This window comes from Teleopsis dalmanni, chromosome 1, assembly GCF_002237135.1.
Source record: "Teleopsis dalmanni isolate 2A chromosome 1, ASM223713v2, whole genome shotgun sequence".
NCBI classification, from domain to species: domain Eukaryota; kingdom Metazoa; phylum Arthropoda; class Insecta; order Diptera; family Diopsidae; genus Teleopsis; species Teleopsis dalmanni.
This window is the reverse complement of record NC_051846.1, coordinates 116,340,123-116,365,717: the sequence shown is the minus strand read 5'-3', so window position 1 is coordinate 116,365,717 and position 25,595 is coordinate 116,340,123. Positions and strand designations below refer to the sequence as shown.

The following is a 25,595-nucleotide window of genomic DNA, read 5'->3' as shown; positions in this document are numbered from 1 at the left end:
ACACTGAAATTGTAAAAAAGAAATAAATTATATTAATTTATCATGCTTTTTGAAAATAAAATAAATGAAGAAATTAATACATCTATGCACAACTAATTATATGAACATTACATTTGCAACAGAAATTTAACAGGAATATATACATTGGTGTTGGAGCCAGACGGTGAACTGAAGAGCGGTACAAGTCAAGTCAAGATATTTACAGCGGTACAGTTGAGTGATATAGGTAAGCAAGATTCAGGGCTTTAACAGTTACCGAATCTAGATTGCACGGGGTATAACAAACGTAGCTTTAACATTCACGTGTGTCTATACCGTAGTGGCGTAAACTGTAGATGGCTTTCAATAGTAACCTAACGTCTTGGACCCCTGGACGCTTTAACAATGAACAGGGAAGGACGTGTTATCTGCGACCTATAATCCAACACACGTAGCTTTAACAGTTATGTGTGTCTGCGTTATATCGTGTCGGCTGTACAGCGAGTAATTTATTTGCGATTCCGTGTATCTTCAGCTCGGTTTATCAACGATTCAGCTTTTCTTCTGTTCAGACGGTAGAATAAAACAGAAGTGACAGAGTTTCCATAAACAAATTTCTTGTGGGGACCTTGGACAAGGCTGAGTTTATTCCAGTTCTAAACGACCCAAGAAAAGGTTCATTACACAATTACAAAAGGTAAAGTGTGTTGAAAAATAAACCCTAACCATACAATTGTACTTCAACAAATTTCTAATGGCAATTATTTAATTTATTAAATCGAATCATACATATTTAGTTAATTTAATTTAAGAAACAATCACAAAAAGTTAATTAAATTCACCCTTCTGCGTGTTGTTGAAGAGCCCATCGTTGCTTCAATGAGTCTGCCATTTAGCAGCTGACTTATAAAGCCAATGAGCGCATCATCAACACCCAGATGCGAGATCGCGCTTACTATTGCACTCGGGAGTATATTGTTGACAGCCCGAAACCAACCACAAAAAATTCCTTAAGTTGAATGGATTTTTCTATTCTATATGTGAGAGAGCGGAGAGCTGTCTCCGTAGATTTTTCCTTAGTGTAGGCGTGCTATGAGTGGACCACTGATTGAGGTTTACAGCACGCTTTACTTCTATATCTATAATTCTTTCAAGAGCCTTCAACATGAAATATGAGAGGCTTATTGGACGGAAATCATTGGAGTTATGATGTGAGGTTTTTCCTGCTTTTGGGTATAAAAACCACTCTAACTTCCCTCCATTTAGTTGGGAAATAGTTGAAAATAAAACAATGTCTAAAAATTGCCAAAATACACAAAAGTTGTGTATTAGCTCCCAGGAATTTTGGAGCTCAATTGAATGTACACCATCCGGTCCTGGTGATTTATAGGGTTTGAAACTAAAAATAGCCCATTTGATTATCTGCAGGTTTACCATTATAGAGCTAACCGGTGAGAGTTTTAGGCACTCCGTGGATGCAAATACCGAAGTAGACGATGCTGGAAAGTGAGTATCTGATAGTAATTCTAATGATTCACTACTATTGTTGCACCATGTTCCATCAAATTTTTTGAGTAACTCAGGGACGGATGGATTTTTGGATAAGATTTTACGCAGTCTAGAGGTTTTAGAATTGCTGTTTATTTCCTGACAGTATGACTGCCAACTAGTTCACTTGGACCTACGCAAACTTACTTTATATCTCATACTCTCACAATTGTTTAAATTTGCCCTATTGAATATTCTCCTACACTCCTTTTATAAAAGACCTAAGCCTTTATTCCACCACGGTGAGTTGCATGTCCTACTAGGTCGAGTTGTGGGCCAGGCATAATAAAAAGCTTCATTGAGCACTGAAGTGAGATCATGGATTTGATTGTCTAGATCAACAGTGTTCCCTGGGGGATCGGAGGAAATGCTTCACAACAGCTTATTTAACGCTGCTTTATATATCGTCCAGTTTGTATTTTTAATATTTCTGAACGTTTTCAGTTTGTAGATGCTCGATTCATCTAGGCTTAAAATAATGTCATATGGTCTGAGAAGGAGTGTTGAGTAGACACTTTTCAGTTTTTAACTGATTCATGAAGCTTGGCAGTCGTAAGAGTAACATCTAATACTTCCTGCCTGTTTTTAGTAATAAAAGTTAGCCTACTCCCGTCATTACAGATAATAAGATTATTACTAAAAGTAAAATTAAAAAGTAACTCACCTCTATCATTTGTGTTTGAGCTGCCTCAAACCTCATGATAAGCATTGGCATCGTAGCCTATTAATAGCTCTACTCTGAGTCTCCTGGCGCCGTTTGTTAGTTGTGTCAGGATTTTCGATGGTATTGTATTGTGGTCGTATGCCAGATATGCAGATACTGCCCATATTTGGCCCCAGGAGCCATCAATACTTACTGCGGTTTAATTACCATCACTGTATTGCGAATATAAGAAATCATTAAATTATTTATTAACCAATATACAGGACCTAGGCTTACTCTTATTTATCAGGTTTTAACACTGATTCCGCATACAAGATGTATCAGGACCATATCAACCTCGTTGTTGCTGAGGCGTTGCAGTAGCTGGCGGATGCAGCCTTGCTATGATGCAGGTTAATTTGTTCTATCCGCATCTCCAATTTGTGTGGATTCAGTTCTCTCCACCACAGTGACGTCTAGAGCGCTATCTTCCTCGGAGTCATTGCTCGATACCTTTGCTCTCCTCTGATGTATTTGATGGATCCAGCGAAGGAACAGACACCGAAGTGTGCATACAGGCAAGTCTTCAGATAATATGCTGACCAGACTCACTTCGATCAATGCTGCCCACTTCCGATTGAAGATCAGCATTTGAGAAGTCGCTGCTAAGTCCCTTTCGTCAGACGAGAATTGCTCGTCATTTTTTTTATAAACCCTTGTATTTATGGGGAAGAAACCGTAATTTAATACGCCACCAGATGGCACCAGAATGGCCAGGGAGACTTTGGCGATCACAAAACTTACCGACCTATACTTGCCTTTCGCTTCTTCCAGCTTAGTGACCTTCCACGTGGCCGTATTTACGTCAGGGTTTCCCACCCGAATTAGCTCCAGAATCCGCTGAGGATCAGATGGTTTAGGTGGAATCCAGGAACGCGCTGTGGATCGGCTAGAAATTTGCTCCTTAGCACCGACTTTGAGTTTGCGCCTGGCCAAACCTCACCCATTCTGGAGATGGAAATGCGAAAGAAATCAACAGAACGTTGATCTATGCAGGCGACTAGCTTCACATGGCCCTAAAACCATGTTAATTTCAATTTTCATAACACAATTAGTTTTTTATTTTTATTAATATTAAGTCTTTAATATTAATTTGAAACAGTGTTCTTATTTATATCAACTCTTTAATATAAATTTAAACCACCGCGAATTTAGAATAATATTAACTCTTTAATATTAGTACTTATTTTAGTACTTATTTACGGTCGTGTCCTGTCACGGTCGCCAATGATGAAAACTATTGAATTTAATAGTTTTTTATGTTTTATAAGATCAAATGTTATCTTCAATACAAAATAAAGCACACGGACTTAGTTCAGCAGTTCACATACGACTCATTTTTTCTTGATTAATATTAATCCAAAAAAGTAAAAGAGAATAACAAAATAAATGCAAGTATAAGAGTATATCTCAACTAATGAATACAACAAAATTGACTTAACAACAGCAATCATAATAAAAACAAACTTAAAAATAACAACAAATTTTTTACATCCCTTGAATTTTCCTATTTCTACATTTAGTTTATTTAGCTTTTTAATTTATTAAACCAAAGTTCAAGATTTGGTTTGCATTTTCCACACCACCCAAGAGGTATGCAAAAAGATGCGTTACAGAGTTTAGGTGCCGGTTCCCCAAGAGGCATATCCACCATTATTTATTCGTTATAATTTTTTACAGATTTTTACAAAAACAAAAATTAACAGAATAATAATTATGTGACGAATCCGCCACGCACAGACTCCAGTGCCATCTAGTGCCAAAAACATTCCAGTTGGCATGACAACCAACTTTAGCACCAAGAAGAGAAGAAGTAGATAGCATTGTTTCTTTTTTAGTCAAGCAGTTTGTTTCAGCAACGCGTCAAGTGTTAACAACCACCGTTTGTAAAGAACCAAAAACACATTTTATTTAATTCATTTTTCATTATCGTGTAAATAATTAACATTAAGTTTGTAAATAATTCATTAGCAGTAAGAAATAAACATTGTGTGGCAAACTAGCCACAATTACAATATTCTTAAAAATTTATTGCAAATTTAAATATACATAAACTGAAAGCAAAAAAAAATAATAAAATTAAAATTTAATTTCAAAATCAACAATTAAAAAAAAACATTTAACTACAAATAATAACACAAAGTTAGTGTTGTCTATGCAGACGTTTCAATATTTTTCAAACAAATAATTATGCTAAAAACAATTATTTACTTTTTACATGCTATATATTTTTAACGCTTATATGTAAACAAATTTGTTGTACAATTAAATTTCAATAAATACATGCCATTGAAAACTTATTCCATTTAAACATCTATTTTGTAGATTGCTTGACATTTATGGTCAGTAAGATTCATATTCAATTTTCATTTGCTAATATAGGCTGAAATATATATAGGCAAGAAATATAAACACCATAATTACAACGATTTTTTGATTTTTTATATAATCATTTTAAAACTAATTTGATTAAAAATAATAGTTTCAATAATATTTCAAAAAAAAATTGGAAAAAATTTTCACACAAAATGAATGTTTTTATTACAAATTGTTTTTTATAATTTAATTTCTTTATCATTATGAAGATGAATTACTACTTACAAATATTTTAATTAACACATCCATATCTGTTATTCCACAGTTTTGTGCAAAACACTTATGACACAAATTTACGTAAAACTTAAATGCAAAGTTTACCTTCGTTCCTCATTGTTGTCTGGCAATTTATAAAGTGATTTATAATATTTACATCCCTTAACACATTTTTTCCAATGTTTATCACTACGTTTACGCGAGTCTTAAAATCACTTTTAAAACTGATTTTAAAATTTGTTCTTAGAGCTTTTACGCACAAGAATTAAAAGCACTTTTGAGGTAACTGTCAATCAATCAGCTGTTTAACAGCAAACATAAATGTTGATTTTAAACATTTTAAAAATGAATATGGTAAAACTACAAATTGTTTTACTTTTATTGCAAAAAAAAGATATTATAACCAAAATTGTAGAAAATAATAATATAGCAACAAAGCTAATTTTAAAATCATTCCGTAAAAAATTTACAAAATTACGAGAAATGCGATTGCAGCTCTTTAATAAAATGGCAATACGTTCTGTTAATGAGGCTTTAATGAATGTAAATGTTTTTATAAAGTTTTTCATAAAATATTTAGAATGCATTTTTGTTTTTAGCTTCCACCACGAATAAGAACTTTTAGCAAAAGGAAGAGAAGTTCGGAGTGGTGGGATGTTGAAGTTCTGCAGTTCTATGACGATGAACAATGGATTGCTGATTTTCGAATGAATCGACAAATATTTTTCAAGCTTGTAGATTTGCTTAAGGATAAAATGGCACCAGCAGAAAATACTTTCGTTGAAGGGTTGTCTGTTGAAAAGAAAATAGCTATCGCAGTTTACAAACTTGCCTCTTGTGCTGAATACCGTGTAATTGCATAGGGATTTGGAGTATCAAGAAGTACTGTTTGCTTATGTGTTCACAGTTTCTGTAAAGTTTTAATTGAAAATCAAGTCGGCAAAATATTATCCTGGCCAAATGCATCAGAATGTGAACGCATAGCCTCGAGATTTGAACAAAAATTTAAACTGCCAAATATTATTGGTGTTATAGACGGCACTCATGTGCCAATTAAACCCCCACAAGACGGTGCTGCAGACTTTCGTAACAGAAAGCGTTATAGTTCCATTGCAGTGCAAGCTATTGTGGGTGATCAATATTTATTTAAAAATATCACAGCACAAAATCCTGGCTGTGCACACGATGCATCAGTGCTTAGGGGCAGTTCTCTATACAAAAACCATAATACATTAATTCCTGAAAGCCATAGGGAAATCGCCGGAATTTACAACGCCTCAAATGAAGCTATGCTTTTTAAACTTCCTTATTATATTATTGGTGATGCAGCTTATCCGCTTTGTAACTGGATTATGAAAAATTATAGGGACGAGTTAACTGTTGAAGAGACATCCTTCAACTTATATTTGAATCAAGCACGAATTGTTGTGGAGCAAGCATTTGGTCGCTTGAAAGGAAGATGGAGAATACTTTATAAGAAGAGCGACCTGGATGTTTACAATATGCCGCATGTGATAATAGCGTGCGGAATTCTTCACAATTTTGTAGAGATATCTAAACAACGTTATAATTTCTCTTGGGATGTAGAAAGAATCCATGATGAAAGTGAATATCCCCAACCTGAACAGATGTACAATCGACAAAATTCGTTGTCCGGACATTTTATGCGAGATCATATATGCGCGTACTTGGCAAGAAAATTTCCACTTTTACATAGAAACAATTAAAAAAATAATGTAGAAAAAACCAATTTTTAATTAATTAATTTATACGTTTATTTATAACTAACAATATAATATATATAATATAATATATTTATAACAATTTAAGCTTAATAATGAATTTAAATAATTGAAAATAATAAGTTTAATATTAAATTGAAATATTTTTTCAAATAGAGATTAAAAAATAAAAAGATTTTCAAATAGAGAATAAAAAATAAATAATTTTAATTAATTTAAATTCTGCGATGCAATTAGACCTCTGATAGCACTTTCAATTGTCTCATTGCTACTACGCACCAAATTTTCATTGTGCTTACGCTGCTCTTCCTGCATTTTCGTTTCCCATTCACGCTGTTTTTCCGCTTCCTCGTTAAAGAATTTTTCCTGGCGGCTAATCATAATTTTGCATTCGCGAGACCAACTTTCATGAAAGCTGGACAGTGCCTTTGCGTAACTTCCTCTGCCCTTCGATCAATCTAGTCGAATTTGCGTTGTGGTGGTATTCGATGAAGTTCACGTCGAAGGCAAGTCATCTATTCCTAACTCCCAATTCGTTTCATCTGCGTTATTCTGCGGGTTTAAAAATGCGGATGTTGAAGGCAAATCAAAGTCTGAATTGTGCTCCTCTACGTTGTCATTTAAATATTCTTCATTCCATTCGCCTGTAATTTAAGAAATTAAAGTTCGGTAAGAAGATATTTACTTGTATGATAAATTACCATTTAGGTGTTCAATATCAAGAGTATCGCACCCGTTATTTTCAAGAATTGATGATGGTCTTGAGTCAAGGATTTCGCACATCAATGGATGGTATTCCATGCAACTGTTACCACTACAATTGTTATGTTTTTTTATTTCAGAGTATTGTCTCTTTAATACCTGCCACTTTTGTTTTATTTGCTGTACACTTCTGTACCAGCCACTGATTTCCATTTCTTGGCGAACAATTTCATAAATTGTGTCCTTTCTATATTTTTTGCCGTCTTACAATTTAATTATTTGTTTTTCTGCAAATATTTTAATTAAGCATTCTTCCTCCTCTTTCATTCAATTTTTTCTTTTTATTTCCCTTTTCTCCATATTTTTAGTTAGTGTTATTTGTAATAAAATTCAAATTATTTGCACCTATTCACTGTTAACAGCTGACAATTCAAACCTTAAACTGCTTTTAAAGTATTTACGCAAAGCGTAAAAGTGACATTTCTTACTAAAAGTGATGTTAAACTACTTTTAGTAAGCTAAAAGTGCTTTTAAGCAAAATTCAATTTAGGGTGTTTACGCGATCTTAAAATCGATTTTAAGAGCCTTAAAACAACTTTTAAGGCTCGCGTATATGTAGTGTATATATAAATATTAAACTTTATTTTCACAGTTTATTATAGTTTTTTTGCAGTAACAACACAATATGCTACTATGTACTTCCAATTTTAAGTACTTTTTGTTAAGTATTTGCGGCAAATTGTTGTTGTGCGAAAAATTTCAGTTCACAATCGAGTTGCCGTTCTTGTAAGGTATTCTTTGCTATATACTTCCAAAAATGGTTTACAATAGACGAATTTTCAGTGTTAGCAACTTTGTGATTTGAGCTGCTTATGAATTAAGCAACTTCAAAAAGGTTGGACTAAATAAGCCAGCATTGTTGTTGTTTCATATATTATTTTTAAAATAAACAGTTCTTCTTTTGCGACATGCTTACAAAAGAAAAGGTCTATAGTATAATTATATCAAATATATATTTAATATAGAAACTTAGATTTAAACCGTACAGGCACAATACTTTACAAAAGTGTATACACAAGCCGACGATATTGATATCGTTAGTCTGAATACCAGTGCAGTCAATGCAGCAATATCCTACTTAGAAAAACAAGCGAAACAAATGGCTCTTGTGGTTAATAAGTACAAAACAAAGTACTTTATGTCACCAAACAAATCTCCTGAGCGTCTTAGGACTCACGTCTTGTGGCAAAAAAGTACAAAACAAAGTACTTTATGTCACCAAACAAATCTCCTGAGCGTGTTAGGACTCACGCCTTTGTTGACAATTATAAGTTCAAAGTTTGAAAACACTTTTTTATTTTGGAAACGAGTGTAAACATCAATAATGACGTCAGCCTAGAGATTCACCGCAGAATCGCTTTTGCCAACAGGTAGTACTTCGGGCTAATTAGGCAATTGTTCTCAATGGCTCAATTAAAGCTCTCTCTCTCTACAAATAAAAATCGCGCTCTACAAGTGTCTTATCATGCCTATCCTGCTGTATGGTGCAAATTCCTGGACGATTATCAACAGTGATGAGAAGGCATTAGAAGCCTCTTTCGAGAGAAAAATTCTTCGAAAAATCTATGTCGTCTTACGTGTTGACACCGTGTATCGAATTAGATGAAGCGATGAGCTGTATAAGTATAATTCAGCGGCTTCGCTGGATTGGTGATGTCGTACGAATTGAAGAAAATGCTCCCACAGGAAAAGTATTTGATTCGGTACTCGCAGTTGGAAAACGAGGTAGAAGACATTTGATTCTTCCGTGGTAGAACTAGGTGACCTACCACGACGCTTAGTACTACCACCACAAAACCGCTCATACCCGCAACGCACTAGTGTTGTCTCCGCCATCAACAGTTCTGCCTCTCTCCAAATCTTACAGAGTAACTGAAACAGCCCTAGAGAGAAACTGCCTGAATTTGCAGCATTCATGACCTTACCTAACATCGACAAAAACTACTATATAATTCTCATCTCTCAGGAGGTGGAATATCCTTTTTGTTTCGACACTCAACCTCGTATAGTGAACTTGACCTGTCCCGTCGAATGACGAATATATGGAAGTTATATTGAAAATTTCCATTAGTAGGACATCTAGATTTATTGATATAGTACACATCTACTTGCCATTCAACTCTAGTTTCCCCCGCAGTCACTCCAGATATCACACATCTTTTCGAAGAGAACTTACGTTTTTTGTTGTGTGATTCGAATGCTCACCATCATCTGTAGTTTTCGAACCTACCAACCGATCAGAAGGACCTACAAGTGGCATCCTAAATTGACTATTCATCTTTTGGTGTACTAAATGAACACTCATCAACTAGGGTAATTGTAACTTACTCCAGCTCATCTGATATTAGCCTGGCTCGTCTCAGACTACTCGCTGCCTCGAATTGGAATGCTGACATAGCTTTAAGCTCAGATCACACTTCAATTACCTTATCCATTCTATTTTTCGAGGATATGGGGAATTGTAGAAAAATATTAAAGAATTATCTAATCCTTCCAATCCCAATAACAAGGCGATAACTTTTAATGGGATAAACTTCCCTGATCCCAAGCATTCTGTGCTATTCGCAGATAGAAACGCGCTTTCTGGAAATCACATTCCGACGACACCACGCTGTACTCCCCTGATGATTTGCACAATATGATCAGAAAAGCCAAGAACTAAAAGCCCTTGGGCCTGAGGGCATTTCTATGCTCACGCTAAAACATCTTGGGACCATTGGCGTTTCAGTTTTGACTCCTTCATCAGTTCTCACATCATCCCGCATTTATGGAACACTAGTAGTCCCTCTATTGAAACTAGGCAAACCGGCTGACCTAGACCGGTATCTTATCATATAAGTCGATATCATGTTATCTCTAGTAGTCCTAAAGTAGATATTTACACATATGCATATAGGTTCCTATCAATAAGGATTTTGTAAACGTCATAGTACCACCTTCGCTCTTTGTGATGTAATGACCTTCTGGCCATTTCCAAGGCCGGGGTATACTCAAGGTATACCAAGGTGTTAATGCAAGATTCACAAAATTTGATCAGAAAAATTGTATTAGATTAATATGCGGGATACAACAATTTAGATTATCATTCCACTTTATTTATGATTTAAAAGTCCTACAAGGCAAATCTGCTATGATAAAAAAAAAAAATTTAATAATTAATTTTATGTCCAGTATCCCTTTTTTTTATTTACAATTTAACAGAACGAAAGAAAACTTACTAAATAAAAAAAATAAATTATGAATAAAATAAACCACCATTTATATAAACTTTGACTTAACAACTTTGAGCCACTTTCTATGACCATTGTTGCATATTTTAATTTGCTGGTATTAATTCTGAATATGTCGGTTTTGGAAATTATTTTCTTTTGATTTAGCCGATTTTCTATATTCAATGTTCAATGTTCAAATTACTGCATAAAATAGACAGCGTTTATTTCATGTATATTTAACAATGCACATAAAAGGAAAATTTATCTTTTATATTATTTGCAGTTCACAGCAGTTTATAATTAATAAAACTGAACGAATTACAATTTCAAATGGAAAAAAAACTTATAACAATAAAAAACTCTGTCGCGGGTTTTACACGTTCCGTTCTAAATCATCAGCCAAACAAGCAAGAAGCTCATCCGACTGCTCCTCTTATTCCATTTTTTTTTTTAATTGCTTAAATCACACTTTTCAGTTAGCCGTTTTGCGGTCCATGAACGCTTACCAGATGTTCGGTTGTTTTATTTCCAGACTTCTGGAAGCCTTCAATTACTTTGCTATTGCTTCTTCTTTTCTTTCACCTTGCAATGTTTAAGCTGCACTCTCAGCTTTTTCTATTTCCCGCTGCAAATTTTGGCGATCAAAACGAAAATACAAGAAACAAATTAAAATGACATTTTTCTCGTTGATATTTTTGTTTTGATTTTTATAAATGTGTTTGGGTGCGTTTTTTTTTTTTAATTTCAATTATTAAAATTTATTTAAAATGAAGTAGGGCGGATTAACAGAAAATCTATGTTAATATTACTGTTCTATTGACAAAGATTTCCTTATTTCATATAAATATATTTTCCTAATAATTTCAGCTTCTCCAGCATCTTATTCAACAGAACTCCACTGAAATTATTACTGTTGACCAGCCGTGAAGATTCGAGGTAATATCCATTAAATATTTGTCATTCAGTGGTTTTAATTAATTCCTTATCCTAGGTCCTCATCACTATAAAATCAATTTTATTTCTGCTGCAAAAATTGATCATTACATTGGATACAGTCTCCCATATTACCTTGTTAAACGACCTAGCCAAAACATCTGTCCTTAACTCCACAAAGTGTTGGCTCTACTACAGACTAAAACCCTTCTATAATGTGCAATGAACTGAATGCATTCTCATATGGTATCGTTTTGGCTGACAGAAATCCTCACCTATTACCAAGCAAATCTTCTGCCACCCTCTTTACATCCTAAACCAAAGAGGTATCTATGACTCTGCCCATTAATATCAGTGAATTTAGGATCTCCACAACCACCAAACCAAAAATCCTTGGTGCCGTTCTCGACAGTGACCTTTCCTGCACATGCCTTAGCCATGTGCGGTCAGTTTAAGTCTCGCAAAACGTGTTAAAAACGCTCGCAGGTTGCTCTTGAAGTGAATACAAAAAACCCTACTGAGCTGGATGTATGTGCTCAGTAGGGTGAATACACGGCCTTAGGGATTGAAACCGGCTGCTATCATATGTCGCATGTTGACCACTTTTCTGCGGAATCGAAAATGCCTTTTGTAAAAGAGCATAATCAACCGCTGTCTAAGCAGTACCTCCTTGTGTGCCACACAGATGGACATTCTAACGACGCCATGTTCCGTAATCTCCCCAGTGCAGCAAGAATAATCCTAGCTGAATAGAGATCAAAATACAGCAAAGTTCAGGTTGGGCTCAATTGAAATTCCTACCCACATTATATCCACTTCTTCCCCTTCATTCAACCTGCCCTTCCTCCAACCACCACCCATCCACATCCCAACCCATTCATTCGCCTTGTAAACTTTACATGTTATCTGCTTTACAGGTCCCATTGGGCTCTACAGCAACAACAACTCACGTCTGTAATGGTCAACGAACTAAGTAAATAATATAATTTTTAATTCCAAAAACAATTTATTTAAATAATTTAATTAACAAGATTTTCAATTTGTAGATGTGTTCAAATGTAATTAAAAGTCAATTTCTATTTCTCGACAGACCCATTGCCAAAGTTCTTTTATAGTTAAAAATTATATCAAATTTTAGAATATAATAAAATAAAATTAACTTCGCCGATTAATTTTCTGGTATAGTATTTAGTTTAATATTAGGTGAAATTTTTTCTTTTGATCGTTGTTTCAATCGTTTATTACTTGAATTAGAACTGGCATTACTTACTAGTTCGTCATCTACTTCATCCTGGAATAAAAATATTTATTTAAATGCAAATTATGTTGCATATGAAATGAATAATGCAAAGTAATTTACCTTGTCCTTGGCTGAACTACGAGTAATACGACGAGGAACGTCTATTTTAGATAAGTTATCAATATGTGATGATACTGAATCAGCATTATCGCTGTTATTAGTGTTTACTGAGTTATGGGAAGAAGCTCTTTTCGAGACTCTTCTGGTGGTAACTGCAAACGAAACATCTGTAGCTGTTGCAGAAGATTTTTCTAAAATGGAAAGCTGTGCTCGGGTTAATCGACGTGCATTTGTATATTCGCATGTAGTCTGTGAAATGTCTGTATTTGATAAAATTTTACTACTTTCGGCACTGCTATTAGATTTTTTATGTGAAACCTCTGAATGTTGATTTTTAACATTTTTTTTTTTGTCATTTGGCTGACTGTTATCTGGATCATCATCACAAATAATTTTAGGTTTTGAAATGGCTTGTTGACCAGTAGATTTTGGTGTATGAACTTCAGTTTGACTAGATATGCCTGATCGACGTGTATGTTTTGGAGTTTGGTCAGATTTATGGCTGGCAACCGAACTGGTACGCCTACGTTTCAATGAAGTTTGTTCAATATTATTAAGTTCACTATCAATTGAACTATAACGAGTTCGTGAACGCGTGTTTGTAGAGGGTGAATCTATTAATGGGTTAATTTCGACAATTGATTCTAAAGTTACTGATCTTCTCCGTAAAGAACGGTTTTGTGTACGCATCAATGTTGGCGATCGATTTTTTTCATCTTCGTCTACAGAAATCGATGTAGATCTTGAATGTCTTCGTGATCTAGTTATTTTCAGTTCATTTGGTGATTTCGGCTGTAACGAAGATGCACGGATTTTGCGAGTGCAAATTGTATAGTTAGTTTCTTCATTTTCATTAAAATTGTGTTGTAGCGGTAAAGATATTCCTCGTTTATTTCGACCTATGGTGGAATTATAGTTATCTTTTAATAAACCTTTATTATTATATTTAAATGTGCTTTTTAATTTTTCTGCATAATCCACATCATCATCTTTTTGTTGCATTAACAAATTATGGTGTTTTTCATTCAAAATTTTAGTGCTCTCATTGGTATCGTTTGATATCACAGTATCAACATTTGATTTCATTTTATTATATTGGCTGTTCTCTAAAATATTTGTATAGTCAATAACCTCATCTTCACTAATTCCCAATACAAAATTTTGAGTGTTTTCGTTTACTTCAGAAATGAGAGCTTCGTCCTCATTTTCTGCCGCCTTTTTTGATTGTTTTAATATGTTCTTATTATATTCAGATAATGGTGGATTATCCAAATTTAGTTCAGAATTCGTAATCAAAGGCAATGAAACTGCAGTTTTCAATTCAGTAAAACATGTATTTGACGTCAACATTTTATCATATTTATTTTTAAGATTTGTGGCTGACTTGAATTCTTTAATATCTTTTTTAAAATCATTTGCTGCTCCATTAGTTTTGGCTTTAACATCATTCTCGGAATTTTTATTTCTATTTCTTAACAATTCCTTTGACTTTGACTTCATTAGTTTAACGTTAGTATCTAAATTATTTGTATATTCTATGGGATGTTGTCCCTGATCACTCAATTTATCTAAATTTATGACGTGGTCATTTTGTGTAGAGAGGTTATCTGTATTATGTGGCTTGCAAAGTTTAATTGGATCAAGTGTGTCACAAAATTGAACAACGTCGGTCTGCTGGTGGTTTGAAGATTGCTTGACATAGTCCTTTTCTGTTTCCAAAATGTTTTCAATTGGTGTACATTTAGCATCAATAATTTCTACTTCATCAATATCTGAACTATCAGATATTGTATTTATATCTTCATATAACTCTGCACCGCTGGACTCCGATTCACTGTTGCTATTGTTAAGATTGTGATAAATATTATTTTTATCACTACTACTACTCTGAAAGCAATCATCATTGTTTGACCGCGAGTTATCATTGGATGATACAAGTTCAATAATATCCTCGTTACTATAAATTTTATTATGATATATACCACTTGATTTAGTGTTTTGGTCATAATCGATATGACTTAATAACTTCATATTATTATGATCAGCCTTAGTCTCCTCCTGAATACCTGACTCTATATTACGAACATTGACGACTTCAACTGTCGGTTGTGTTAAAGTGAAATCATATACACTCATATCCAACGTAGTATCGAGCATTTTATAATCATTAGCAGACTCTTTATATTTATTTAATAATTTATTATTTTTATCTATCTCTTGTGTGTTTTTGAAAGCATCAACGATTACATCAGCTGACTCCATAGGCGTTAAACTTTCAACAATTGTAGTGCAATCTAAAAAATTGCGTTTAGATTGACATTGCTCCTGTGAAAATTGCAGTTGGGTATCGCAAACTTTTGAGGAAGAAATTTTCGGAACAAACTCATTTATTTTACTATTTGAAAAACAAGCTAAATCATTATTGTTACAAGTAACCAAATATGAGTTTTCAGCTTCTTGCTTTAATGATTGAACTTTTTCAGTTAATATATTTTTCAAATTCATTTTTTCTTTGTTTGGTTGAATTTTAATTTCATTACATATTTTTTCAGTAAGTAGTAGATTTGAACTCTCAATATTTGAACGAATAATATGCTTTCGAGGTTTGGGACCTTTTTCAGATATTAGTGCCAGCGTATCTTTTTCAAATACAGACGAGTCCAATTTTGTCAAATTAACAGAAGTATTTTGTACTGAAAGTGGTAAGAAAAAATCTTCTTCTGTAGTATATTCTATTTCAGAATCGTGTATTACAGTTTTTTTCAAATTTTTCATATCAATCTTTTCTTGAAGTGATAAATTACTAGAAAATTTTTTATAATCTTTACTAAGAATCTGCTTTTTTGATATATTATTCTCGAATGGACCAAAAGAATTATCTATTCCATTTTTATTCTCATTTTCTACATCAATTTTATTATCAAAAGATGATAATTGAAAACGAATATTTTTTTCTTCTTCCAAAAATTTTTTTGAAAATTTTGTTACATCATTTACTCGTGTTTTCAAAATACTATGCAATTCACTACACTTATTGCCACTTTTCACGATACCTTGTTTAAAGCTTGTAATAGGTTTGATAAAGAAATTGTTTGGGTTTTCATCATAAGATATAAGTGTAGGAGTATTTTGATAATTATTGTCTACAGTTTTTTCTTTAAACTGAGAAAATTCATGTATCAATTCTTGCCCAATTAAGCGACGTTTCTTTTTTGGATTATGTTCTGATCTCACTGTTATGCAATAATCTTCATTCGCGTCTTTTAATTCGCTTTCTGCTAATGAACGTTTGCCACTTTGTTTGTATATTTGTGGATAGGAGATAGTGTTGGATTTTAATGGCATCGAATGGTGTAAATTAAAAAACTGAGGCTTTCTTAAAAACGGTGCATCGTTTGGATTTAGAATTATTTTAGGATCACGTTTAATAGCTACATTTACTTCATCAAAGTAACATGTTGCAAAATGTGCACTTAAAGCGGAACTATGATAGATTCCTCCAAGTAAATCATTAGCGTTTTGTCTTATTAATTGACAACTAAACGGTACTGGAGAATTATTGTCCGTCTCTTTTTTCTTTATTTTATTTCTTATTCGAAAAAATACGTCAGTTAAATCTTGAGTAACTGGTGTCATGGTGATGTTAAAAGTCGATACTAAATTTGGAGTATCAAAATATGATGCAACTAATTTTGTATGATTATATTTTGATTTTGCAAGATCATCCAAATAAGAAACAGCATCAATATATTTAGATTTTTGCAATAAATAAACAAAATTAAGACTTTCCGAATAATCAGTATTGTTACGTTTAAGGAGATTTTGAATTAGTTGCCCTTCTCTTTCACTCAGAACAAACTCTCGTATGACACTATATTTTCCTGATCGTAAGCAATAGGTAAAAAAATATTCAAGTAAAGTAACATCATTTTTAGATCGGGCAAAATGAAAAGCTTCAGATAATAAATCATTCAAAAGAAATGTTTTAAGTTTTAATATCGGTGGAACAAACGTAGGATAGGAACCAATTACACGTAACGCTAAATATTCCTGTTTTTGCGCAAGCAATGCTTCAATAAGTAACTCAACTATCCAATGAGGATAGTCATTATTATTGTTGAATGGTGAAATAAACTCGTTAACGGCTAGCTGGAAATATACAAATAATTATTAAACAATAAAAAAAAAATCTTAACAAAAATAAAACAATATATCTATATTAGGGTGGCCATTATTTACGAATGTGTTCATATTTTAGATGCCACCCACTAAATTTATTCGAATACTCAAAAAACTACTAAATGTGAAGTTTTAGACTAATCGGATAGCATTTAGAGGTCGCTCATCGACCTTAAACTTCGGAAAAATTCAACTTTTTTCACTTTTTTCAAATTTCTTCGTTCTCATCTCGCATGTATTTCACCTATAACTATTTGTACCAAATCAAAATTAATCTTTAGCATATTAGCTTTCAAATAAGGCAAAAACCACAAATTAAATAAGGTCTACAATTAACTAAATTATTACTAAAGGCATTAAACATTCCTGTCGATGAGTGTATACTCAATCGCACCACAATACAAGGCAAACGCAAGTTAACCAGAAAGGAGCGAACTACGGATATTAAATTAAGTTTTAAGGTGTGAAATATTGTCAATATACAAGTATCTTTATAATACATTCATTATTTTTAATATTTTCAGTTTACCAGTTGCAGAGTGGTATTGCACAGTGGGAGGGAAAAGTTCTTCCAGATATAACAGGAAGGGACACAACTGAGAGATTACCCATTTTAGTTAGTCATGAATACATTTGCTAGGTATCCCAAAAATGACATCTTCAGTAGGAAAAGAAATTGCTGATACTGTATATGAACTTTTGACTGATTGGATTAATAAAATTAACTTGAACACATTTTTTTGCCCCCATACATATGTATTACGGCCACCCAAATCTATATATAATTTACATAAAATCAAAATGAAAGTTTTTTACTCTAAATTGCTGACATTAACTAAAAAAATTAAATACGCTTTTTGTTAATTCTACGTACCAAATACTGATCATGATCCAAATGCCAAAACGTTTCTACTGTTTTAATTAAGGATGCAGACATTTTAAAAACACTTGGAAACTTAATAAAATTTACAACGTTCTTATATGCGTCGTCAACTGCGATATTTAAATCCAATAAAAAATATAATAAAATTGCACACTTTTTATCAAAATCAATTTCAGGAATAAGTAGCAACCGCAACATATATTCAATTGATGTTGGAGGATATAGACCATTACCATTATTTTCCAACCAATGCTCTCTTAACATATTGCCTTTGCATTCATGATCAATAAAAGCATCAATAAATAACAGACGACAGCTTCCCGTTTTTTTTGATACAAAACTATCATTGATGTTAGCAAAACGAATACGTTTTCTGGAATATATGTCCTTTAACGTTGAATAAGGATATGATACTAATTGATCAGATTGAGACATTTTAGGTGAGACTTCCGATAATAGGCCAATATTGAATAACCATAGCAAAACTTCATGATATTCAGCGGCTGCTTGTAAATGCACATGCTTCTCTTTTAAATCTATAAGAATGTCTATTTATTAGTTTACCTACTTACGTTTTTTAAATAAATTATACCTTTTGTTAATAATTTTTGCTTAGATAAAGATATTATTAAATTTACAAGATCTGCTAATAGTTTTAATTGACGTGAAAGAAACCCCAACTCCTTTTGTCCCTTAGAATCAAGTGAATACCCAACGTAATCAAAAACTCCATTACATAAATCGTTGCAACGTTTTTTTATACTAGTAGCTCGACTCATAATCCATTGAGTCATTAACGTAACAGATAGCCCAGTAACTTCAGTTACACTACCCATAAAACTACCATCACTCCAGCTCTTGACGCAATCACGTAAAAGATTAACACAATTATTTTCCAATGCCACTGACAATATTGCATAATATTTCTCTTTCTAAAAAAACCCATTAAGTTCAAATAGTCAATATTAAAAAAAATTTTTTAAATTAAGTTTTTAATGTTCATAATTACGTACTCTTAAATCCAATTTGTTAGTGTTTAATTCAAAAAACTGAGGTAATAGTCCTGTTCGTAGTATTTCATTATAATATAAATCCTGTTCAAGGAATATTGAAGAATTGCTGCATCGTAAGAGATTAATCACTTTATTTTGAATCCCCTCCCATCTATAGCTTTGATAACAATTTGGAAGCAGTAGTACGCAATCTTCATTTTAATAATAAATATTTGACAATTCTAATTAATTATGGAGTTGTAAGTTAAAAATAGAAACATACCAAAACTTAATGAATTCGGAAAAAAATGGTTTTCAATTCGCTGAATTGAATTGAAAGGAGCAATACTATTGGGGCTTACAAAAGAATATAAGACACAATCTATTCCACTTAATATAAAACCAGCTAAATAAGTTTTATAATTTCGCTGATTTACTGTTATTGGCATTTCCTCTTTGTACCATTGGTTTAAATCGAATACTACAAGCTTAATTTTTTCTTCGATGTCGGAATACCATGTTAAAACAGATAAGCAAAAAGAATCATTCTCGTCACGAAACTTGTAGATTGATTGACAAGATAAGGCATGACTTTTTGTAGGTTCTAAAGGCAGTTGCAAACATATTGATCCACTTATAAAATCCTTAAAATATTTAAGAAATTATTGAACTTTTACTATATGTTAAATAGTAACAACCTTACCTTATAATTATTATGACCATCTTTATCGGTTAAACGTGTTTGATATGTCAACGTATGTAAAGAAGCTGTCAAATGATGTGGGCTTTCATGCATAGTCCAAATATATAAACATGAACGTGGATCGTCTGGAGGCTCCAAATAATCCATTTTAACTAACGGTGATTTATTTTGCATTGGATGCGGTAAAGCAACATGATATATCTCTAAATCAATCATATCATAAATAACCAATTTACCATCTGCGTATCCAACTGCTAGCGACATTGAAATATTAATTGGCAATATACTTGTTACACAACTCGAAAGTTCCAACACTATAGATAAAAAAAAATATGTTTGAAAATTAATTACCTTATCACAATTATATTTCATAAAAAAAACTTGTGAAAATTCTAAATCCATAATTTAATAAAAGTAATAATTCTATTGATTTCACAAACTTTCTTTATTTAGAAACGTTAATTATATTTTTGCAATTTTTTACCTTCCATTTGAATACCAAAGTGAACCTGTTTAGCTCTACATTCATCAAACTGTCGAAGTGATTCTTCAAAAGGCTGTGTATAATTTACAAATCGGCAATCTTTCTTTAAATTGTGGTCTTCACACTCAAGCTGGTGGGACGACATGGTTTTGCTTAAATTTAAATCTATCAGTACTAAAGTTCCTGAAGCAGAGCCAATTGCCAGGCATCCATCGAATCGTTGAAGTAATGACTTCTTCGAAACTGGTGGCGATATATAATATATGATGGAAATATTAAATTCCAATGCAAAAGATTCAAAAATTCTGTTCTGTTCAACAGAATATATCGCAACAACACTGTCTTTAAAAGTTCTAACATTATGTAAACAAATTGCTAATATAGTTCCAAGCTTTTCGCATAAAATTTCACATATATGCCGAATACAATAATGTCCAAAGCCGTTTTCCTCTAAAAATTCATACGATGATACTGCTTGACCATTTCGAAGAGATACAATTTTAAGTTTGTAATTATTTGCAAGATAAGCCAATTCGCCATTTTTAATAACACCACCTAGATCATTCGCTTAAAAAAATTTAACAAAATATTCATTTATTACAATTTAATAAGAATTTCATGCTTACCACCAATATTATTTAGTACATGATTTTCCCAGGGCAGAGAGTTTTCATTAAATTTTACACAATTTTCTGCATCAACATCAATCTCATACCAATCCATTTTTCATTTCAATATTTATTTATGTTTTCATAGAAGTGTGTTCTGAAATACATTTGCTTTACCACCGCGCCACTTCGTTTATCTAAATCAATCGTTCAATATACATATAGTACGTTCAGTGAGTATTTAAATTATATATTGAATGGTCGTATTTCAAAACATATTTTTAAAATAAATTTGTTTGATACAAAAAAAATTTTTTTTAATTTTCAATAATAGACTTAAAATTAAAAATAAATTATAAAGAATCAGACATCCACATAAAATTTTAAAAATATCAAAATGTATACAAACAATATAAATCAAAATAAAACACTTGCATAAAAAATATTACATCTTTGCAACCCGAACATAACTTACTTTTTCGAACAAAGTGTGTTATGCCGAAGTTTTTGGAAAAAAATATGTCACATTTTTTGTATATAATGAATTTCTTGAATTTATGATGCAAACAAATTAATATAAATAATAAAAAAAATTCAAATTCAATGTCCGATTGTAAAATTTAATTTATTTAATTAAATTTAAAGGAGAAGTACGTGAGTAATAATAGAATTTTTAATGTAAAGGAGAAGAACGTGAGTAATAATAGAATTTTTAATGTAAAGGAGAAATAACATCTAAATTCTAATCTTACAGTTGAAATCACAAAACAATGACACAACATTCATCAACAACTGCTTTAGCTGAGGAGCTTGCAAAAGCCGTTGACTTGATAATGCATCCACAAACAACTCAACAAGCTCGTATGGAAGCTTACATTGCTTGCGAACGATTTAAAGAGGAATCTCCTCTATGTGCTGAAGTAGGGCTATACTTAGCTAGTGCACCTCACTTTGGACAAAATGTCAAACATTTTGGACTCCAGCTAATGGAGTATACTATTAAGCTGAAGTGGAATTGCATCGCACACGAAGAAAAAATATTTATTAAAGAAAATGCCATGAAGTTGCTATTATTGGGAGTAGGTCCTGCAGAGGACGCCAGTTTAGCTCATTTGAAAGATGCATTATCGCGTATAATTGTTGAAATGATAAAGAGAGAATGGCCACAGCAATGGACAAGTCTATTATCCGAACTTTCCGAAGCATGTACAAAAGGAGAATGTCAAACAGAGTTAGTACTTTTAGTATTTTTAAGATTAGTGGAAGATGTTGCGATACTTCAGACGATAGAGTCAAATCAACGTCGAAAAGATATGTACCAAGCTCTTACGAATAACATGAATGATATATTTGAATTTTTTTTACGGCTTGTGGAACTCCATGTGACTGCATTTCGCGAAGCTACAACACATACAAATTATCAAAGAGCTAAAGCTCATAGTCGCGTTGTGGATATGGTATTATTAACTGTAACTGGATTTGTTGAGTGGGTTTCAATAAGTCATATTATGTGTAGCAATGGTAAATTGCTTCAAATACTATGTATACTACTAAACGATAAGGCCTTTCAATGTAACTCCGCTGAATGTTTGTCGCAAATTACAAATCGGAAAGGACAGTTAAAAGAAAGGAAACCATTATTAATGTTGTTTGGAGAGGAATTAATGCGTTATATATTCAGTGCTAGCCAAGTATTACCAGATTTAACAGTTCCTACGTCTATTGAACAAAATCACATATTTTTAAAAAAAATAATTACTGTTTTAAATGGAATGGCTCAGCAATTGTATGTACTTTGGGGAAAGGAAGAAGGTACAATGCATAGACCTCCTCATTTTGAAATCTTTTTAGAATGCATTTTATCTTTGACACGACATCCCTCTTTGACTATAACTCATGGTGCTTGTCTTATATGGAATATTCTGATTAAGCACGATGCCATTGCAAAAGATAATGTTATAAATATATACGTGCAAAAACTCATTGAAGTTATTGCACCTAAAATTATTAAAACATCGTATCCAAATAGTCGTACCATACCACTGAATATAAGCACGGCAGCATATATTTGTTTAGAATTTGACAGTGAAGAAGAATTTGCTATTTTTTATCATCGATGTCGTGCTGATATCCTGGAACTATTTAGACAAACAACATTGATACAACCGCTTATCACATTTGCATGCTGTGAACAATGGTTGAATGTTCGCTTATCAAAAGCTCATACCGAAACAGGAAATGAATCTTGTAGTGTTCAAGACCCAATTTATTTAGAATGGGAAGCTCTTGTTTCTGTAATTGATAGTGTAGTCAGCCGTATATTAATGGTATCAGAACGTCCATCAGTGCAATCAGGCTTACAACTTCTTGAGCAATGTTTAAAAATAGAAACAAACAATCCATTGATACTCTCTGTATTGTTGTCGTGTATATCAGCGCTTTTTGTTTTTCTTAGTATGTCTGCTTGTCAAATAAGTTCTAACAACGTAGTTGCTATGAGTGGAGTTTCACTTTTGCCGAGAGTGCTGGATAAAATTTTTACGGCATTGGTGTATAATGACAAGCATATCTATGCGAAAGAAAATTCGAATCGTCTACAAGCATGTAAAAATTTACGTCGGCATGCGGCATCGTTAATGGTAAAGTTAGGCCATAAATATCCATTGTTGTTGTTACCAGTTTTCGATCAAATAAATTTACACGTGAAGACTATAGTACAACAACCTCAACATCAAATAAGCAAAATGGAAAGAATTACTTTGCAGGAAGCACTTATACTTATTTCCAATCATTTCTGTGATTACGAACGTCAGTCTGCATTTATAGGTGATATATTGAAGGACGTTTTGCATCGCTGGACAACATTTTCAAATGTATTTAAATCGGCATTTGATTTTATGAACTATGTGGGTTTAAACAAAGCTCCAGTATATCCTTTTGAAAGTGACCCAAATTGTGCCAATCGAGGAAACATTATAGAAGCATTGTATATCGTGCTTGGTGTAATTAAGCGATGTTCATGGCCTGATGATCCTGATCGTGCTTCACGTGGTGGTTTTGTTGTTGGATTCACTGAACTTGGAAATCCTATATATCGCAATCCAGCTTCACCTTATATTATTCCCTTATTGCCTCACATTCTACCATTACTTCGCATATTGAATGAGCTCTTTAGGCGTGAAGCGCTGGAAACACTTTCTGATGGATACAAAAATATACATACAATGTTGGAACATGAAAAGAAAAACTTGATGGGTGTATGCAGCGTGCCTACTGATCCACTGGACCCTGCAATTAAAAAACAACACACCCCATTTGATAAAATGCAGCACTTTATGACATTAATTTATGAAGGATGCTATCATATGCTGGGATCGACTGGTCCATCTTTGGGACGAGACTTGTATCAACTACAATGTATTGCAGAAGCCTTAATAAGTAGTGTTTTTGCCTCTTTAGAGGAAGTTCCTGATCATCGCTTACGTCCTATAATTCGTGTATTTTTTAAACCATTTGTTTATTCGTGTCCGCCTGCTTTTTACGATACAGTTCTTTTGCCTTTATTTGTCCATATTACACCTCTAATGTGTGACCGACTAATGACACGATGGTGCTACATAACATCTCTATATGAATCCGGGCAGCTCAGTGAAGAACTAAACGATTCACAAGAGGTATTAGAAGATATGTTAAATCGAACCCTTACAAGAGAATACTTAGATATTTTAAAAATAGCACTAGTTGGTGGTCAGATAAGCGCAGATAATGTCGCTTGTACCACAATTGATGTAATGGATCACGACGAGCATTCAATGGATGGCGTTACTCATTCTCGTGCTACACAGTCAGCACTATTATCGGATATTATAAGTGACTTAGGAGCGAAATTACTAAAAAATACTATTACTAGTAACTATATTTTAAGAACTTTACTAAGTGCACTATCTTGGAATGACGGTATTTGTAGTAAAAAGGCTGTTAATATATTAGCTCCAGTCATGCGGTTTTTAGCTGCTGAACAACTCATCGATGTTAACAAAGCTGCAAGTGCCTTTACTGCAGTTTTACAAGGGCTCCAAATACATGGACAACATGAAACTAACCAAGCAGGACTTATAACACTTGGGGTACAATTTTATGAACTATTGCGACCGAGATTTTGTGTGCTTACAGAAATATTACAGTATGTACCAAGCGTTAATATAGCTGATATTCGAAAATTTGAAGAAAAAATGTCTGTAGCCTCAGTTAAAGGAAATAAGGTTGATAAAACGAAGAAGGATCTTTTTAAAAAGATTACTACACATCTTGTTGGGCGAAGTATTAATCAATTATTTCGACACGAAATACAAATATCAAATTTACCACCAATGCAGTCACAGAATATAAAACATTCTATCGACCTTATCGAAACACACCAAAATTTAGGCTTACCAAATCTTTTTCATACAAGCAAATGACCCAAATAAATAAATAATTATCAGCACATAAAGTTAGTGCATTTACAAAATTCCATTACTATATTTATAATTATTTATAACTACTTTCAGATGAAAAGACTTGTATGTAATTCTAAATTGAACAGTACAAATACGTTTGAATGTGGCTCTCCAAAATACGAATTACAATAACTTTATAATAGAATATTTTTTAAATAAAAATTATTTATTTTTAATATTATTTAAATCTAAAGAAACGTTATATAAAAATATTCTTTTATTTATTTTAAATTTAAAAACATACAATTTTTGCATGCTTTGTTTATTTTTGTATAAAAATTGTATTTATTTTATATTAAATAAGTAAGATGTGAAATAAATGAAAATTAATTATGGACTCTAAATATTTTTCAGAATGGTTTTTTCGTATAAATAAATAATATAATTCATGTTTCAACGAAATAATATAACGAAAA

General features: G+C 32.6%; 5 protein-coding genes across 7 annotated transcripts in view; 2 read left to right on the top strand and 3 right to left on the bottom strand.

Annotated features, from left to right (window-relative positions):
* LOC119667770 (cdc42 homolog) overlaps positions 1 to 25,595 on the bottom strand; it is a 324,819-nt gene that overhangs the window by 149,815 nt on the left and 149,409 nt on the right. The gene's annotated exons all lie outside the window — the stretch shown is intronic.
* On the top strand, positions 5,330 to 6,549 carry LOC119665661 (protein ALP1-like). The gene is made up of 3 exons (XM_038074889.1): positions 5,330 to 5,365; positions 5,422 to 5,640; positions 5,686 to 6,549. The coding sequence occupies exons 1-3, from the start codon at positions 5,330 to 5,332 to the stop codon at positions 6,547 to 6,549; spliced, it is 1,119 nt and encodes a 372-aa protein (XP_037930817.1).
* On the bottom strand, positions 6,810 to 7,536 carry LOC119667772. The gene is made up of 2 exons (XM_038077084.1): positions 7,266 to 7,536; positions 6,810 to 7,208 (listed from the first exon to the last, which is right to left on the bottom strand). Exons 1-2 carry the CDS (start codon positions 7,477 to 7,479, stop codon positions 7,060 to 7,062), a joined length of 363 nt encoding a protein of 120 aa, XP_037933012.1. The 5' UTR covers positions 7,480 to 7,536; the 3' UTR covers positions 6,810 to 7,059.
* Positions 12,464 to 21,240, bottom strand: LOC119667765 (protein ELYS homolog). 3 transcript variants are annotated; one of them, XM_038077071.1, is made up of 10 exons: positions 21,156 to 21,240; positions 20,699 to 20,877; positions 20,073 to 20,639; positions 19,589 to 19,902; positions 19,169 to 19,529; positions 18,907 to 19,097; positions 18,486 to 18,825; positions 17,885 to 18,429; positions 12,832 to 16,980; positions 12,464 to 12,762 (listed from the first exon to the last, which is right to left on the bottom strand). In XM_038077071.1, exons 2-10 carry the CDS (start codon positions 20,793 to 20,795, stop codon positions 12,640 to 12,642), a joined length of 6,687 nt encoding a protein of 2,228 aa, XP_037932999.1. In that variant the 5' UTR covers positions 20,796 to 20,877; positions 21,156 to 21,240; the 3' UTR covers positions 12,464 to 12,639. The 3 variants fall into 3 exon arrangements, with proteins under 3 accessions (XP_037932999.1, XP_037932998.1, XP_037933001.1); XM_038077070.1 differs by lacking the exon at positions 21,156 to 21,240 and having other exon boundaries at positions 20,699 to 20,943; XM_038077073.1 differs by lacking the exon at positions 21,156 to 21,240 and having other exon boundaries at positions 20,073 to 20,627; positions 20,699 to 20,943.
* Positions 21,335 to 25,366, top strand: LOC119667766 (exportin-5-like). The gene is made up of 3 exons (XM_038077074.1): positions 21,335 to 21,373; positions 21,435 to 25,172; positions 25,231 to 25,366. The coding sequence occupies exon 2, from the start codon at positions 21,451 to 21,453 to the stop codon at positions 25,138 to 25,140; it is 3,690 nt and encodes a 1,229-aa protein (XP_037933002.1). The 5' UTR covers positions 21,335 to 21,373; positions 21,435 to 21,450; the 3' UTR covers positions 25,141 to 25,172; positions 25,231 to 25,366.

Bases quoted from the DNA above. Each gene is read 5' to 3' on its own strand.
- LOC119667765 (XM_038077071.1), bottom strand. From the start codon at position 20,795: ATGGATTGGTATGAGATTGATGTTGATGCAGAAAATTGTGTAAAATTT. The intron at 18,826-18,906 runs GTACGTAATTAT...GGGTTTTTTTAG, and splicing joins CTAACAAATTGGATTTAAGA to AAAGAGAAATATTATGCAAT. The intron at 12,763-12,831 runs GTAAATTACTTT...TTTTTATTCCAG, and splicing joins GTAGTTCAGCCAAGGACAAG to GATGAAGTAGATGACGAACT.
- LOC119665661 (XM_038074889.1), top strand. From the start codon at position 5,330: ATGGCAATACGTTCTGTTAATGAGGCTTTAATGAAT. The intron at 5,366-5,421 runs GTAAATGTTTTT...TTTTGTTTTTAG, and splicing joins TTAATGAGGCTTTAATGAAT to CTTCCACCACGAATAAGAAC. The intron at 5,641-5,685 runs GTTTACAAACTT...GTAATTGCATAG, and splicing joins AAAAGAAAATAGCTATCGCA to GGATTTGGAGTATCAAGAAG.
- LOC119667766 (XM_038077074.1), top strand. From the start codon at position 21,451: ATGACACAACATTCATCAACAACTGCTTTAGCTGAGGAGCTTGCAAAA.
- LOC119667772 (XM_038077084.1), bottom strand. From the start codon at position 7,479: ATGGAAATCAGTGGCTGGTACAGAAGTGTACAGCAAATAAAACAAAAG. The intron at 7,209-7,265 runs GTAATTTATCAT...CTTAAATTACAG, and splicing joins TGATATTGAACACCTAAATG to GCGAATGGAATGAAGAATAT.